The sequence below is a fragment of the Dermochelys coriacea genome, chromosome 6 (assembly GCF_009764565.3).
Source record: "Dermochelys coriacea isolate rDerCor1 chromosome 6, rDerCor1.pri.v4, whole genome shotgun sequence".
NCBI lineage: Eukaryota > Metazoa > Chordata > Testudines > Dermochelyidae > Dermochelys > Dermochelys coriacea.
This window is the reverse complement of record NC_050073.1, coordinates 64980498-64995657: the sequence shown is the minus strand read 5'-3', so window position 1 is coordinate 64995657 and position 15160 is coordinate 64980498. Positions and strand designations below refer to the sequence as shown.

Genomic DNA, 15160 nt, shown 5'->3' with positions numbered 1-15160 from the left:
TTTTAAAAGGATGATTTAGATACTGTTGTATTTTTGTGTGAGCATGTTAAAATACTTTTTAATGGGTTATGTATTTTATTAACATGACGAAGTGGACTTCTTTAACTTTAAATGAATGTATCTCTGTGGATAAACTGATAAGGTAAGAAAACCTAAAATTTAACCTTGATGGTGTGAAATTTGGTTGCAGTTGAACCATCTGTAAAGTCTTGGTCAATGACATGATTTAGCAAACTCTGTTTATTTGAACTGTCACTTAACTGGGATGAACTGGAGTCCACTGAGGCATCACAATGAGGCTACAACTAGATATGTAGCATTAGCAAGCCATCAGAAGGCTTTGGTCTCTCTACATAGTAGAAGACACAAGAAATAGAATCCCAGGAGATTAAGTCTATTGGATAGCGACTATCTTATTTGCCGTTTCCTCCAGTCCACTACTGTGCGCAAGGCCCGAATAACCAAGTTTTCCTTATTCAGGATATTGTAGTCAATCATTTTCACCAGATTGTCAAAATTTTCTTTGCTGAATGAGAGCTCCCTTGTAGTATATGGAAGCTTGTTGTTTCCTCCGTTCCACGGCTGTGCGCAAGGCCTGAACAATCAAGTTCTCATTATTCAGGATATTGTAGTCAGTCATTTTCACCAGATTGTCAAAATTCTCTTCACTGAATGAGAGCTCCTTTGTAGTATATGGGGAAAGGGGACTAGAGACATCAACTTTCCCCTCCTCCATCTCTGCGGGGCTGCGTTCCACACCTAAGAAAAAAATGTTGCAAGTTTTACCAGTGAAACATTACTGCAGTTTGGAGCTTATATCAATTAACAAGGCAATAATTGGCCAGGGAGGGAGATTTCTCTCTAGCGAGATAGTTTGCAAAGTTAATTGCCATAGGGATGTGCAAGTATCTCTAGCAAAATCAAGTTTTTCAATCTCTACATCATCATTCTCCAGAACTGACGAAAACCAGATTGCTGATAGGGTCAGGATGGGGAAGAACCCGTTGTAACAACACTTACTACAGGTCAGCCCTATGAGTATCATTTACAGGGGACTTACATTATCTGCATATCTGCTTCCCCAATCTAGAAAGGAAGATGTCTCAATAGTAGTGAGCAAAAACGAATGGAATACTGAGAGCAGGAGAGAACATAAAAGACAGGTGGCCACTCAAAAATGAATATAATCAGTGAATCAATGACCCAGCCAACACAGTCTGGCCATACTGAAGGAAAAATGATGACCCATTCAGTGAGCAGATTGTTGATACTGTTGACTAATATATGCTGGCTAGCATATATACATCTATTAATAATAGGTATTAGTAAGTGTTCAGCACAAATAGCATTAAGCACAAATATTATAGCAGTTATATGGCCTAAATTGGCCTATGATTTTTATATAACGCTGCTCACTTATGCTAAGTATCTCATAACACATTGCATCCCCTGAAGTAAGTTTTGGTTTGAGCAATTAAGAAAGCTGTCAAGATCAGGACAGATGACTGCTTTACCACAGCAACAGAAAAGGAGTTCTCTCACAGGCCTGTACTGGAATGTCCCAAAGGAAAGAGGAGAAGACATATGATTTGTCTACCCTAGTACAAACCTAGGAGGTGCCTTCATGCCTGTTGGTGCCTGAAATGCAGGTGTTCAGAACAAAGAGAGAAGGGGTACATCATAGTACCAGAAAAACAAGGTAGAAAGCTGATTGGTTAAATCTAGTTTCAGATGATGTACACAGTATCTTTTACTTGTAAACCGTCAGGGTATAAAAATTCGGCTCATGGGATGTAACTTTGGGAGCACACCTTCTGCATAAGGTGAATGTAACACTATTGCACAAGATGGCTTCTCTGAGAGTGGTATCACATAGAAACTATTTCCTGTACTATATTATTATTATTGAGTTATAGCAATAAACCTGACTGACATTGGTTATTTCGTCTTTTGAGTATATTTCATAATAAACCAGAGAGTGGTCAAGCAACCGACTATACAATTTTTCAACAATGCTGAAAGCAAAGTTCTCAACCCGTCAAGACCCAAGTGTGTGACACAGGCCTTTAAATGTGTGTGTAAAAAAACCACAAAACAGTAGATGTCAATGAAGCTTGTAGTGGTGCTGGGCTTTACTTCAACAATATAATGTTTCTCATACCCTCCTTTTTAAGGATTTGCATTTTTAATTCAGTTAATTTACACTTATACACAGTGAGACAACACCGTGTGTGAGAGATCAAAATAATTGTGTGGCTAAAATGAGCACTGTGCCTTATAATGATGGATGGTTGAGCGGCATTGACTCAGAGTGAAAATGGTAATTCTTGTCTGTGGAAAGGTTGATCGTATTGAAATGAGAAAGGAGGATACAGCCAACAGAGAGTCATCAGTTATGAAATGAGCAGGACAGGCTGATCAAGGAGATAACATTACTGTCTGCTGATAACTTACCAGGAGCTTTGTATTTTTTGAAGGTGTCATTTACTAATGGGAAAAAAAGCACTATAGGAGCTCTTGGACTCTCAGCATCTTCATACAGATAGCACTCCTTTAGATTTTTCCTGTCTTCCTCATTCATCTCGATTCTGGGGAATGGGATTCCCTGCTCCGAGCAGTACTTCTCAATTAGATCCAGAGGCTGAATCATCACAGAACAAAGATTTTAGAACTCAAAGAAGGGACAAAGACCAGGATTTCCTGAAACACAGTAACTAATGTTAAATTGCCTTTCAATATCTAAGGGGTTCCCATAGGAATTCCTATGGGAACACATGAGGTTGGAGAAAGACTACATCATAGAATACTGATGTTGCAGTTTATTTTGCTCCTTGTAGCACTTTAAACAAAATGAGAAAGCAGTTACAGAAGTATAGATTCCACAGGCAGCTGAAAACTAAAATATTAATTTAAATCTACTGCTGAGTAAGAAGATTCCATAAATAGATTTTGAAATGGAACATCAGAGAGGAAAGTACAAAGAGTGTATGTATCTTTCTAAGATACTAATATGGGCCCCATCACCAAAGTATCTGAGCACCTCACAAGCTTTAATGTATTTAGCTTCACATCACCCCTCCGAGGTAGGTAAGTACAGTTATTCCCATCTTCACAGATCACAGGATGAAGCACAGAAAAGCTAAGTGACCTGCCCAATGTCTCACAAAGTCTGTGGGGAAGCAGGGAATTGAACCTGGACTTCCCAAAGCCTGGGCTAGTGCTCCAACTACCAGTCCATCCTTCATCAGGATAATTTGTAACATGAAAAATTAGTTACTGAAAGACCTTGTAGAAATTTGAGTCCAAAGGTATTGAATTGTGCCATCTACCACGGAGTCAGCTGCCAGAAAACCTCAAATCATCTAATCAAAAAGCAAGTAATAGCCATATAATTACATGCAATTTTGTGATGAACACTCTCGTTATCAGAACTAGTCAGAAAACAGAATTTTTTCCTGTAAGCAATTTTGAGTGACAAAAAAAAAATCTTCATCTGAAATGTTTTAGTAAAAAAAAATTCAGTTTTCTATATAGAAATGTTTGAACTGATTAAAAGTGGGGTTTTTTTTGTTTCAAATCAACATTTCAAAATGAAACAACATTTTTCATTTCATTTAGACAACTTCACTCCTATGTCACAATGGAACTCTCCACAATAAGAGCAAAGCTTCTCTGTGCAGGAGATACAACCTTCTCCGGGGTGATCCGAGACAGTGAAATGAACTCCCCCACAAACAGAGGACCCTCCACAAACAGTATGGAAACCTCACCACTTTCTGCTCCAAGTGCAAGAGGAATTTCTTTGATCTTGCCTTCTCTAATATGAATACAAATCAACAGGTACATTTATTTAACCACCACCACCTACCAAACAAGACACACCATTCACTTCTCCCTCTGGGGAGAAAATGAGAGAACAAACAGCATGTGACAGATGTGTAGTCACATTGCTTAATGCAATACTGGAAGGCACTCAGATACTATGGTGATGAGCACAGTATGAAAACCTATACAGAATAGAACTTAAAATGTTATTTTGTTTCAAGTTTTTGAGTTTCAGAAACCCAAAATGAAACATTTTAAGTCCAAAATTAAAACTGTCATTTCAAGTCACCATTTTGAAATAAAATGTTGTTTTGTTATGGTTTTTTATAAATCAAAAAGTTGAAATGACACAACTAGGTAAGTTGAAATAAAATGAAAAAATGAGTTTCATTTCAAAATGTTGATTTGTCATTGGAGATTTAATTTAGGAAAATCTAATTTTTGTTGGAATTGACATTTCCCCCCACAAAAAATTCAATTTCAACAAAACTGCACTTTTTGGTAGGTATATTTTCTTCACAAGAAATTTTTATCAGCCTTAATAACTACTTTTTCTTACTGTGTGTGCCTGCCAACTACTTTTCCTAGAAAATTACTGAGGAACACTGAGAATATCTGCATAAATTATCTTCCGTGAATTTGTTGGAATAGTACAGATTCATAGATTTTAAGGACAATTGTCATAAACTATTATCTGACCTCCTGCATAACACAGGCTGTAGGACTTCCCTGAATTAAATCCTGCTTCAAAAGTACAATACACAGAATAGAAATATTTATCAAACACCTCTATTGTTCAGCATTATTATTAACAATGCTACAATTTTGAACTAGTAATGGACCAATGCATTGTTAGGATTCCTTGTCTTTCCAATATACTTTAAAAACTCCTCCTTATTGTCCTTAATTCTGATGGCCATAGAGTTCTCCCTATCAGATCAACCAGACTTCGGAATTAAAACAGAGAATTAGAAGCACAGATAGATTCAATTAAATAGAGAATTTAGGCCACAATTTCTGAAACAAGGAGGTGTGCCATTGTCGAAATAGTAGTGCAAACTAAATGAAGTTTCATTCTTCTGGAATCAATTTCCTCTTCTACTATTGGAAAGTTAGTAATTTTGGCCAGAGGTGCCAGCTTCTAATTTTCCCCAGGGGTGCTCAACCCATGCTCAGACCCAGGTGATGATGGGGCCCACTGCACCCCTTTCCTCAAGGCCCCACCCCACCTCTTCCCTCCCCCGCTCCACCCCCACCCTGCCTCTTACCCACCTCTTTCCATCCTCCCCCGAGTGCACCCCACACCTGCTCCTTCTCTTCCCTCCCAGTGCCTCCTACACATCACAGAACAGCTGTTCCGCCATGTGCAGGAGGTGCTGGGAGGGAGGGGAGGAGCTGATTGGCAGGGGCCATCAGCGGGTGGGAGTGGGCAGGAAGGGGGAGCTTGGCTGCCACTGGATGCTAGGCACCAGCTAATTTTTCTTCGTGGGTACTTCTGCCCTGGAGCACCCACAGAAGGTGCCTATGATTTTGGCTACTAAATGCTAAAAGCTTTGAGGCAAATGGCCATAATGGAAAAACCAAAGGATAGTTTGACTCTTCTCACCAATGTCTGTGATCCTCCACTGTAATTTAAATGCAGGATGACGTCCACTTTCCTCTGAGGTACCAAGAGTGGTGGGTAACTGGTATTGATAAAAAATCCAGTATCTGCCAGGGATAGAGGGTGCTGTGCTGTTTCAATTAGTTTGTTAGGGCAAGTGTCTATCACAGTGTCTGAAATACAAACATGACAGGTTATAATTACCATAAGAATAGATGAGCTGCTTCCCTGATGATGATAATAAATGGGTCAAAGAGAAGAAAGGAGAATTCTGCCCCTACCCCGTTGCTTTCTTTGGGTGTTGACACATTGTTGTACCACAGCAGTTCAGCCTTGACTTAGAAGAACAAGTCTCCTGTTGTTCATTCCCTTCTTAGACTCCTCACATTGTTTTCAGCCTTTTTGTCTATCTATTTTGCCCCCTCCCTAACTTTGCAGTCACTGTGCCTGATGACATGCAACCCAACAAAAAATTAACTAAGACCCACCAATGCAATTTCATTATGAACATTCAGCCCTGCATAAGCCAACAGACTGAACTTTAGTTCAAACTTCAGAGCTTGAGGAAGGAGAGGTGGAATTTAAACATGAAATCTACGTATTTTCCACAGCATGCAGCTCTCCTTGCTGCGTTCCAAACCATCTCAAAATATACCACTGCAAATCATGCTTTATTACTGTGCCTTTCCATGTAGAAAAATGCTCATTCTCCAGGTACTCATTGTGAAACTGGAAGCCCCTTAGGAAATTGGGGAATTCTGCAATTGTTGGGCGCCCTGTTAAGACATCTCGGAAAGCAGTAGAAAGGGCGCCTGCAGGAGTCGACAGGCGAGTCGCTGTCTCATGAGGCTTTATGTGCAGAACAGGATCTTCCTCTGCAGAAAGGAGGGAAAAAAATCTAAAATTCTTAGTTTGCCTAGATTAATTTGAGGGAGAGGGTTCTCTGCAGCAATAAATAAATAATAATAATAATGCGATCATTCATAAACTGAATTTCTGGCAAATCCATAAAAAGGAGAACTGTAATAAGCTAAGGCCTCGAGTCCAAATAAAATCCAGAGCGGGAGCAAAATGATAAAGAAACCCCACAAAAACCTAGTAAATTAAATTAACTACTACCCACAAATATAACATTAAGTCTACAATTAAAACCGAATATTTTAGACCTAACTAGAATGGTGACCCATTTGTAATTTGGTGCAGAGGCGCCAACTTTCTGATTTCTCAGGGGGTGCTCAACCCGAGCACTGCCCCTGACCCCACCCCCTCTTCATCCCTTCCCCTAAGGCCCCACCCCTCCCCGCCCCACCCTGCCTTTTCCCACCCCGTTCCACCCCCTCCACTGAGCATTTCCCACCCTTGCTCCACCTCTTCCTGCCCCCACTCTGGTATCCCCGCTCCCAGCACCTTCTGCCCACTGCTGAACAGCTGATCTATGTTTAGGAGACACTGGGGGAAGGGGGAGGAACTGATCAGTGGGGCCCATCGGTGAGTGCTGAACACCCACAATTTTTTTTCCTGTGGGTGCTCCAGCCCCGCAGTCCCCATGGAGTTGGCACCTGTGATTTGGTGTATGGTGCAGGGAATAGCATGCAGAGTCAAGGGCCCTCTGTGAAGACATCACTGCTCCCTGAACTTTTGAGGAGGTAACTTGGAGATTATCCTTGAATATTTTTCCTACGTGCTTTGTATCTCCCTTGCTCAAGGCAAAGCAGATCCTCAATCAAGCAAAGAGATTGCTTTACAACAAGAGAAGATCCTGTTAATCCCTTTCCTGCCCTTCCCCCTCTGACCATGCTACCTGTGCAGTAAGGCTTAAAAATCCCTTCAAAATGAGTGTGTATTATTTATACATCAGACAAGTGTGGAGTACCACGTATGGAAAAACAAAAACAAGCGAATGAGATAAAAAAGACAAACCACCCACCAATGTCTTTTACTCGGTCTCTAGTCCATCTGTACCAGAAGTCCTCTGAATCAAAGGCCAAATTCCAGAAATACATCACGTCGAAGGAAAATATACCGCTCCACATGCCTGTAAAGTGGAAGAGATTCAATTGAAACTAATTTGATGAAGTCTTGGAAGCATTTTAACTGAAAACTGCCTTTTGTCCTACCCCTTGAACATTTCCTTCCAAATTTTATAGACATCTTTGTGGGCATAGTTCCAATACTTCAAACACTTACACATATGCTTACCTTATTTGCAGGAGTATTCCCATTGAAATCAAGTGTTTGCAAGACTGGGGCCTATCTGAGCTACTGTTATAACTACTTCAGCTGTAGGAACTTTAAATGCTAACTAGTTCCAAGTAAAGTCAGACACAGAAAATGTTAAATTATTAAACTAACTCCATAAGGTAGCAGTTTTCAAGTTATCTTCCCAACTCAGCTTTGCAGCTTCTTCATATTTCATCAGCAAACATACGTACTTTGTTCCTTTTTTAATATCTCAATTTCTCTCTCCCTTTGCTATTATTATTTAGTTGAATAACAATATTAGCTCTCTGAAGATTCCATTAAAAAGCTTTTTTGTATTCTACCGTTTCAGAACATTACTGTTCTGTTTAATTATGTTGAAGTTTATTAGGCTATGTTTCAATGCTATATTGCTATATTCATCATGATTCAAATAAGAGCCAAGTGGAAAAGAATAGAATAAGTCAAAAGATTCTGTTTAATTTTTAGTCAAAATCTTGTTTTGATGAACATTTTCTCACAAGCTACAGTTAAAAGTTAGCAATTGGACTATGCTGCAAAGTACACCCTGGCAGCCCCACCCGAACCTGACTACAAGGGTCGGGTGTGGGTCAGGTCCGATACGAAAACAAGTCAAAACAAGTCAAAACGCTCAGGCTCAGGTTATGTTCAGATTAGGCTTTAAAATTAGGCCCAAGTAGACCTGAGTCTGCAGAGGACAACGCTGTAATGAGAAGAGACCCTGCTTCACATTACCGTGCCACGCCTCCTGAACCCAACCCTGCTGCCACTGTGTCTCCTTTCATCCTTCCCTCCCGGGGATTTTGCAGCAGCTTCAGGAAGCAAAACTCTTCCCTTCCGCCCTGTAGGCAGTCCCACACTTGGCTCACCTGCTCAGGCTCCCCATTGTCTGTGTGGCGGCACCTGCAGGAGGTGGTGCAGGGAGCAGGGGGCTCACTCAGTACTGCTGCGGCCCTGGGCAGGGAAGCCAAAGCGTGGAGCCGTCACAGATGGGACACAATGCCAGGGAGCCTGGCAGCCACTAAGAGACAAACAGGAACTGGACCAGGCTCAGGGAAGCTAGAACTAATGCTGAAGGGGGATAAGCCATGTCTGCTCCAGACAGAGAAACTTTCAAGGTCCTGCAATGGACACAGTGTCCCCCACATGCACTGAGAGATCCTGGGCTCCAGTGGAGATGCTCAGCACTATAAAAGCTGAATTGGGGGGGGGGAAGTGCCAGTGATTGCAAGGCAGCAGGGACTGCAAAGCCCAGCCCTACCAGCCATTACTCCCCGGTTTCACCTGACCACCACCCCACCTACCAGCCTGAGGATCTAGAGATGCTGTTGAGTGACCAGGGCCAGCCCTACAAGACCATGTGTGCTTCGTGAGAACAAAGGAGCCAACAGGGCAAGTGAGAGCAGCAGCCACCTCCTCCTCCCCCCCCCCCCGCCCGTCTGACTGCTGCTCAGCTACTGACACACCCAGCCTGTGCTGCAGTGCAGCACCCCTGCAGCTCCAGCTACTACCACCATTCTCCCCCTGGCCACAGCCACAAGGGTTGCACAAGCTGTTGGCTCTGCAGGCAATGGCACCACTTGCCCCCCTCCCATTCTCTCCCACACCTTCTCCACCCCCATTACACATAAGACCCTTGCAACCCGACCCAAATCCAACAGGACCTAACTACAAGAGTTGGTTCAGGTCAGGTATGAAAACAACGCAACGATCTCAAGCTTGGGTCAGGTTCAAATTTGTTGTAGTCTGGTCAGTTTCAAGTCAGGCTTTAAAACTGAAAAGGGCTGAATTCCAGATAATTGTGATATAAAAAGTAGCAAATGCCAATGTTGGACAAATCAACTCAAGTAAAGTTCTATAGAATCTAGCAGCTCCCCTATGTTTGTGAGTTGCCTGGTTTCATAGCTAAAGTTAAAGTTAAAGTTCACAGTTAAACCAAACATACAACAGGTTTAGTTACACTAGGACAATTTAAATTCCCATGGAAAATCATTATCTGCTAGTGACATAGGTGGTACCATACATAGATTTCAGGCAGGTGATTCCACACCAGTGTCATCAGTGATAGATCATTTGCTCACCAATGCCTAGTTATACATCCTGCTGTATTCTTATTAGATTAACATTTGCTCTAGATAATCATCACCTTCCATGTAGCAAATCCGGCTTTCTGGGAACTTCTTCATCAGTCTTCCCATGAAAAATTCACTTCCAAAATCTTCTGAGCGAATAAATGCTCCATATTTCCAGAATCCCACCTCGTAGGGAGTGAACTCCAACCATTCTATAGTGAGAGCAACAAAAAAGGTTTTTACTGCAGTGTCCAGACCGTGGGAAAAGATATATATATCAGATGACTAGAAAAAAATCAAGTGGAATACATCTTCCAGCATCAATTTCTTTGTGAATAATTATAGTTTAAAAATCATATAATTTTGTTACTAGCTATATTTCTATTCAATACTGGTTGCAATGCCGATGAGCTAGAAAGCAAATTTTCCTCATATCAGCAGGGGATGGTCCCTCCATGTATGGACTGAGGTCCATTAATATAGCAATTTGGGGGTGGGAGGAGCCTTGGAGTGAACAAAGCCATAAGTACTCAGCTATAGTTGTTCATCTATAAAGTTTTATATAGCTCAACTTCCCATTGGAAAATCATGCTATAAGAGTCTTTTAAGTGCCTATGCTCCAACAATGAATAGTACAGACCAACAAAGGAACAGTCCTATTATGATTTGGATGACATAATTAAATCTATACCCTGTGAAGACAAGCTTATACTTCTGGGAGACTAGAATGCCAGAGTTGGAAAAGATAGTGAGGTTTGGAATGGTGTAATAAAGAATAATGGAGTCAGAAAAATAAACAGCAATGGTCTCTTCCTACTCAGCAAGTATGCTGAGCATAAGTTTGTTATTATCAACACAGTCTTCAGGCAAGCCAACAGACATAAAACCTGTTGGATGCATCCGAGATCAAAGCACTGTCACCTGATTAATTATGCCATGATATGGCAAAGAGGCATTCGGGTCATCAAGATCACCAGAACAGTGCAAGGGACAAATTGTTGAACTGACCACAGGCTGATCAGAGCCATTTTTAATGTACATGTTGTTCAGCGGAACAATGCTGAACAAGATTAAATCAAAAGTGAACAAAGCAAAGCTGAGACATCCATTTCATCAACAAAAACTAAGGGAAAACTTAGAGAAAAAATGTAATAGCATTACATCATCACCCAATAATCTACTCAAAAAGTGGAATATATTCAAATCAGCCATTCTTCAAGCCTCAGAAGAAACTAAGCAAAAATCAAAGATAGCACCAGGATTGGTTATATTAAACCAATGATGAAATCAAAAAGATCCTCAAGGAAAAGAAAAGGTGTGTTTATGTCTTGGCACAAAGACAAAGAATCAACATCAAAGAAAGATACTTTCAAATATCTGCAAGCCAAGGATCAAAGACAGCTTTATGTTCTACAGGATAACTGGTGTGAAAAGAAAGCAGAAAAAATACAGCAATATGCCAGTACTAAGACCACAAAGTCGTTTTATGAGTCCCTGAAGACCATTTATGGCCCACTGAAATCCAGACTAGCTCCTTTAAAGAGTTCAGATGGATCTACCTTAAATCAAGGACAAGAGGCATCTCTGAAAAATAAGTGCAGAACTTCACTGAGCTACTCAATCATCCCTCTATGGGCAACCAACAGGTGCTAGAGGAACCAACCCCATATATGAAGAAACTGACCAGCCATCTATCACTGAGGAAGTGAAAAAAGCTGTTGAATAAATTAAGTCAGGTAAATCACCATGTTAAGACAGCATCCCATCTGAAATCGTTGAACTTGCAGGCCCCAAAACTGTCAGCTATCTACACAAAATCATTAAGAATATCTGGGAAGCCAAGGAAATGCCTCAGGACTTCAAAGATACAATCCTAGTTAATCTATACAACAATAAAGGCTACAAATCTGACTGTGGTAACTACAAGGATATCTCCCTGCAATCTATAGATAGCAAAATCCTTGCTTGCATTTTTCTCAGTCAGCTTGTGGAAACAGTATCACAGAAGTTTCTACCAGAGACCCAGTATGAATTTGGAGCACCTCAGGCCTGATATTTGTTGAAAGGCAGATTTAGGAAAAATGCACTGAGCAAAACATTGAACTGTATGCTGTCTTTGTTGATCTAAAAATTTTTTTTTGACAAGATGAATAGAAATGGTCTCTGGAAAATTCTAGTGGGATAGGTCATGTTATCAGAATGGGTAATGACAGTCTCTGCTCCCCCCCCCAAAAAAAAAGTTCTCTGTGGTGAGCTGACACTTGGAAAATGCAGGAAGAGTGGTCAACAAAAACACTTCAAAGACATCCTTAGGCAGAAACTGACCTTATGCAGCATAAATTGTTACAACTTTGAAGACATAGCCAAGGAGAGACCTGAATGGAGAGCAACTATCAGTAAAGGTTGTAAATACTTTAAGGAAGACAGATGAAAAAAATATTTTAAAAGACCAAGCATCATATCAAGTCTTAGTGAGAACCTGTGCATTCCTGTGTGACACCTGTTCATGCTCCTCACAGATCAGAACTATACAGCCATGTGACAACACACATGATGCTGTTATGTCATCGTCAGATACAACAGACATACATTATAGCTGAGGTAAAAGTTATTTCCTCCACTGATAAGAAGCCCAGTACTTCTATTTGCTTTCTCTCCTCTTGACTATTCATAGTAAGCAAGCATAGTTAAATCAATGATAAATGAGATGTATATTTGATTGGCATTGCATCCATAGGTTTACAGGTTTATCTGATGCATCTCGGGCCTTCCTGATTCTACTAAACATGTCTAGAAATCTGTCAAAAGATTTCTGGTACTTTTTGTAGTGAGGATAAACTCTGAACTTGACATATCCTGTGCTACAAATGAACTTTCATTTCCGGTCCCAAGTCAGAATTCAAAAGACTAAAGGCATCAAACAAAAACATTTAACATTTTTTAAAACTGTATCCAGAGTTTTTTTAATGTTAAAAAGGGTTAGTTTGGGGCTAGGAACAAAGGGTTATAATGTTAGTGGAACTGGTATATCACACAAAATGAATGAAGATTTCTTAAAATATAAATCACATACTCTAAAATATCACCATTACCTCTAAAATCTTGAGCACTGTAGCTGTTTTTAAGGTTGATAGCCATGTAAATGGGCAGCGGATTCTGGCCCTCATTCATTGCCTGTTGCTGATCCGAGAGTTTATGGTTATCTTTCTGTTTTTGAAGAAAAATAATTAACAGGAAAAAATGGATCTGCATTTGAACTTTTATAATGTAACGTCTGAACTTCAGCCAGGTTTTCTTTTATGTTCTCAACTCATTAGGCTGTGTACAAATGTTTGTCTAGGCTATTCCAAACTTGCCCAAAGTTCCAGGAACAGCAGCTATTCTTTGATGCTTACATGTTATTAAGAAATGTGGTCAGTTTGATTGTGGATTCAAACAAGCACAGAAAGGGAAATTCATGGGAAGAGACAGGTGACTAGAGTGCAGCAGGGACTGGAGCTGTCTACATTATGATCATCGTAGGCAGGTTATGCTGCAATATTCCAGAGATATATATGTGCTCAGGTATGGCATTATAGTGGATCTGATGCATTAAATGTCTTTGCTTGTGAAAAGAAATTATTAGGAAATAACCTATTTTAGTAGGTTTTCAAATACTATTATTTCTAAACAAAAAATTATCAACCTTGTTAATGGCACTCATCATAAGGTGACATTGCCTTAAATTTTTAAAACATTTTGGAGTTATTCCAGCCCCAAATGATTTAATAAATCCATGCTTTACTTCCTTAACTGTTCTAAAATTCTTTAGCTATGCATATAAAACAATAAGATCTGGCCAATATTTGGTGAATATGTTTGACAAATTACACCATTTTCCATCCAAAAAAAGGCATTTCCCAAATACTTTTTTAAAAACAGATTCAACTAGCTGCATAGCTGATCAAATACCATTTGGCAAATACATTCCTCAATGAGTACAAGTGAAATCCATACAATAATACATTCAAGGAATATTCTTTTCTGCAATTCAACCAGCTCTAAAAACAACACTGAAAGAATATAAATAAGACAGTATTACAAACACATACGAAACAAGTGGTCTGTGATGTAACTAGGATTTATGTCACCTTCTTGAAACCAATTTTACAGTGTCAATTTAATTTTCAACCAACAATGAATGTTTGAACATATGCAATGTCCAAATAGGCATCTGAATTACAAAATGAATCCCAGGGATTCAGATTTTTAAAAACAAAAAGTGTCAGCCTAAGGCTGGCATGTTGGAATTTCTTGGCTCGAGCTGTTTAAGTTTCCATGGTACCCATAGGTCTGCCACATTTTTAAAGTGAGAACAGTGTTTGTATTTGAATATATAGTTATATCTATCTACAACAAAAGATCCTAACAAATTCTTTGCATCAGTAACCCTAGAGTATTGTTGGATGGGCCTCCCTTTCCAAGTTTATTTTCTGCTCATTCTTAGAGATAGAAGTTCATCAGGGCTCTGAAAAAAATGGTGTAGTCAATACCTCATCATGTAGCATGTATTCAACCATGAGCCCCCACAAGTCTATAAACGACGTGTTGTATCCTTGTTGGCACCGTTCTTTTAGCTCATTGTAATAGTACTTCAGACGGTCCAAGGTAAAACCCTTAATCTTGCATTTGGTCACATGCTTCCGAGCTTTATTGATTGCTTCCTCCAGATACTTCTGTGACCAATTAGCATCTTCGTACAAGTTTGCCATAGTCCTGAAGAAGGGAGTTAGGATGTTAAACAATAAGGGTAGGCCTACAGGGAGATGGAGGTACAATTTCCAGCTTGGGCAGACATACTACCACAAACTTTTAGTGAGACAGCCTGCTAAAAATAGTAGTGTAGCTGAGGCTGCATGGACAGTGGGATGGGATAGCTGCCCTGGGTACACACCTAGGGTTTCAGATGGGATTGTTCTCATGGTGGCTAGCCCATCCTGCTGTCTGTGCAGCCATGGCTACACTGGTAATTTTACTATGCAAAACCTAGAACAGGTATGTCTACCCAACCTGGAAATTACACCTCCAACTCCACTGTAGGAAGGAACGGTCAGTGTGTATGGCCAGGATGTAAAATCCTACCCCTTCATCTTCCTATCTCCAATCCTCACTGAAAGACAAGATTCAGTATGATGGATCAAGAGTATAATTGACATAATACAGAAAGGTAATAGATGTTTAAATAAATATACATTCTTAACAATTATTTGAACTCTACTTCTGAGATCGAAGACATGTACAGTATCCACTAGGTGGCACAAGCAGTTGGTCAGGGTGACTGCCCACCATTTAGCTTATAGTATTTTTGTTCTAGGTGTATACATAGGGAAATATGGGGGTTTATTTTTTATCTGTAAAGTGCCACGCAAACCAACAGGGTTATATAAATAATAAATAAATA

General features: G+C 40.1%; 1 protein-coding gene across 1 annotated transcript in view; it reads right to left on the bottom strand.

Annotated features, from left to right (window-relative positions):
* Positions 1–446: 446 nt before the first annotated feature.
* Positions 447–15160, bottom strand: part of LOC119857319 (cytosolic phospholipase A2 epsilon-like) — a 39198-nt gene continuing 24484 nt past the window's right edge. The window contains exons 12-19 of the mRNA XM_043516297.1: positions 14253–14475; positions 12813–12927; positions 9795–9932; positions 7356–7463; positions 6112–6303; positions 5432–5601; positions 2455–2641; positions 447–759 (exon numbers count right to left, since the gene is read on the bottom strand). Of these exons, the coding sequence (XP_043372232.1) occupies positions 512–759; positions 2455–2641; positions 5432–5601; positions 6112–6303; positions 7356–7463; positions 9795–9932; positions 12813–12927; positions 14253–14475 (1381 nt within the window). The 3' untranslated portion in view covers positions 447–511. The remainder of the gene's footprint in view (positions 760–2454; positions 2642–5431; positions 5602–6111; positions 6304–7355; positions 7464–9794; positions 9933–12812; positions 12928–14252; positions 14476–15160) is intronic.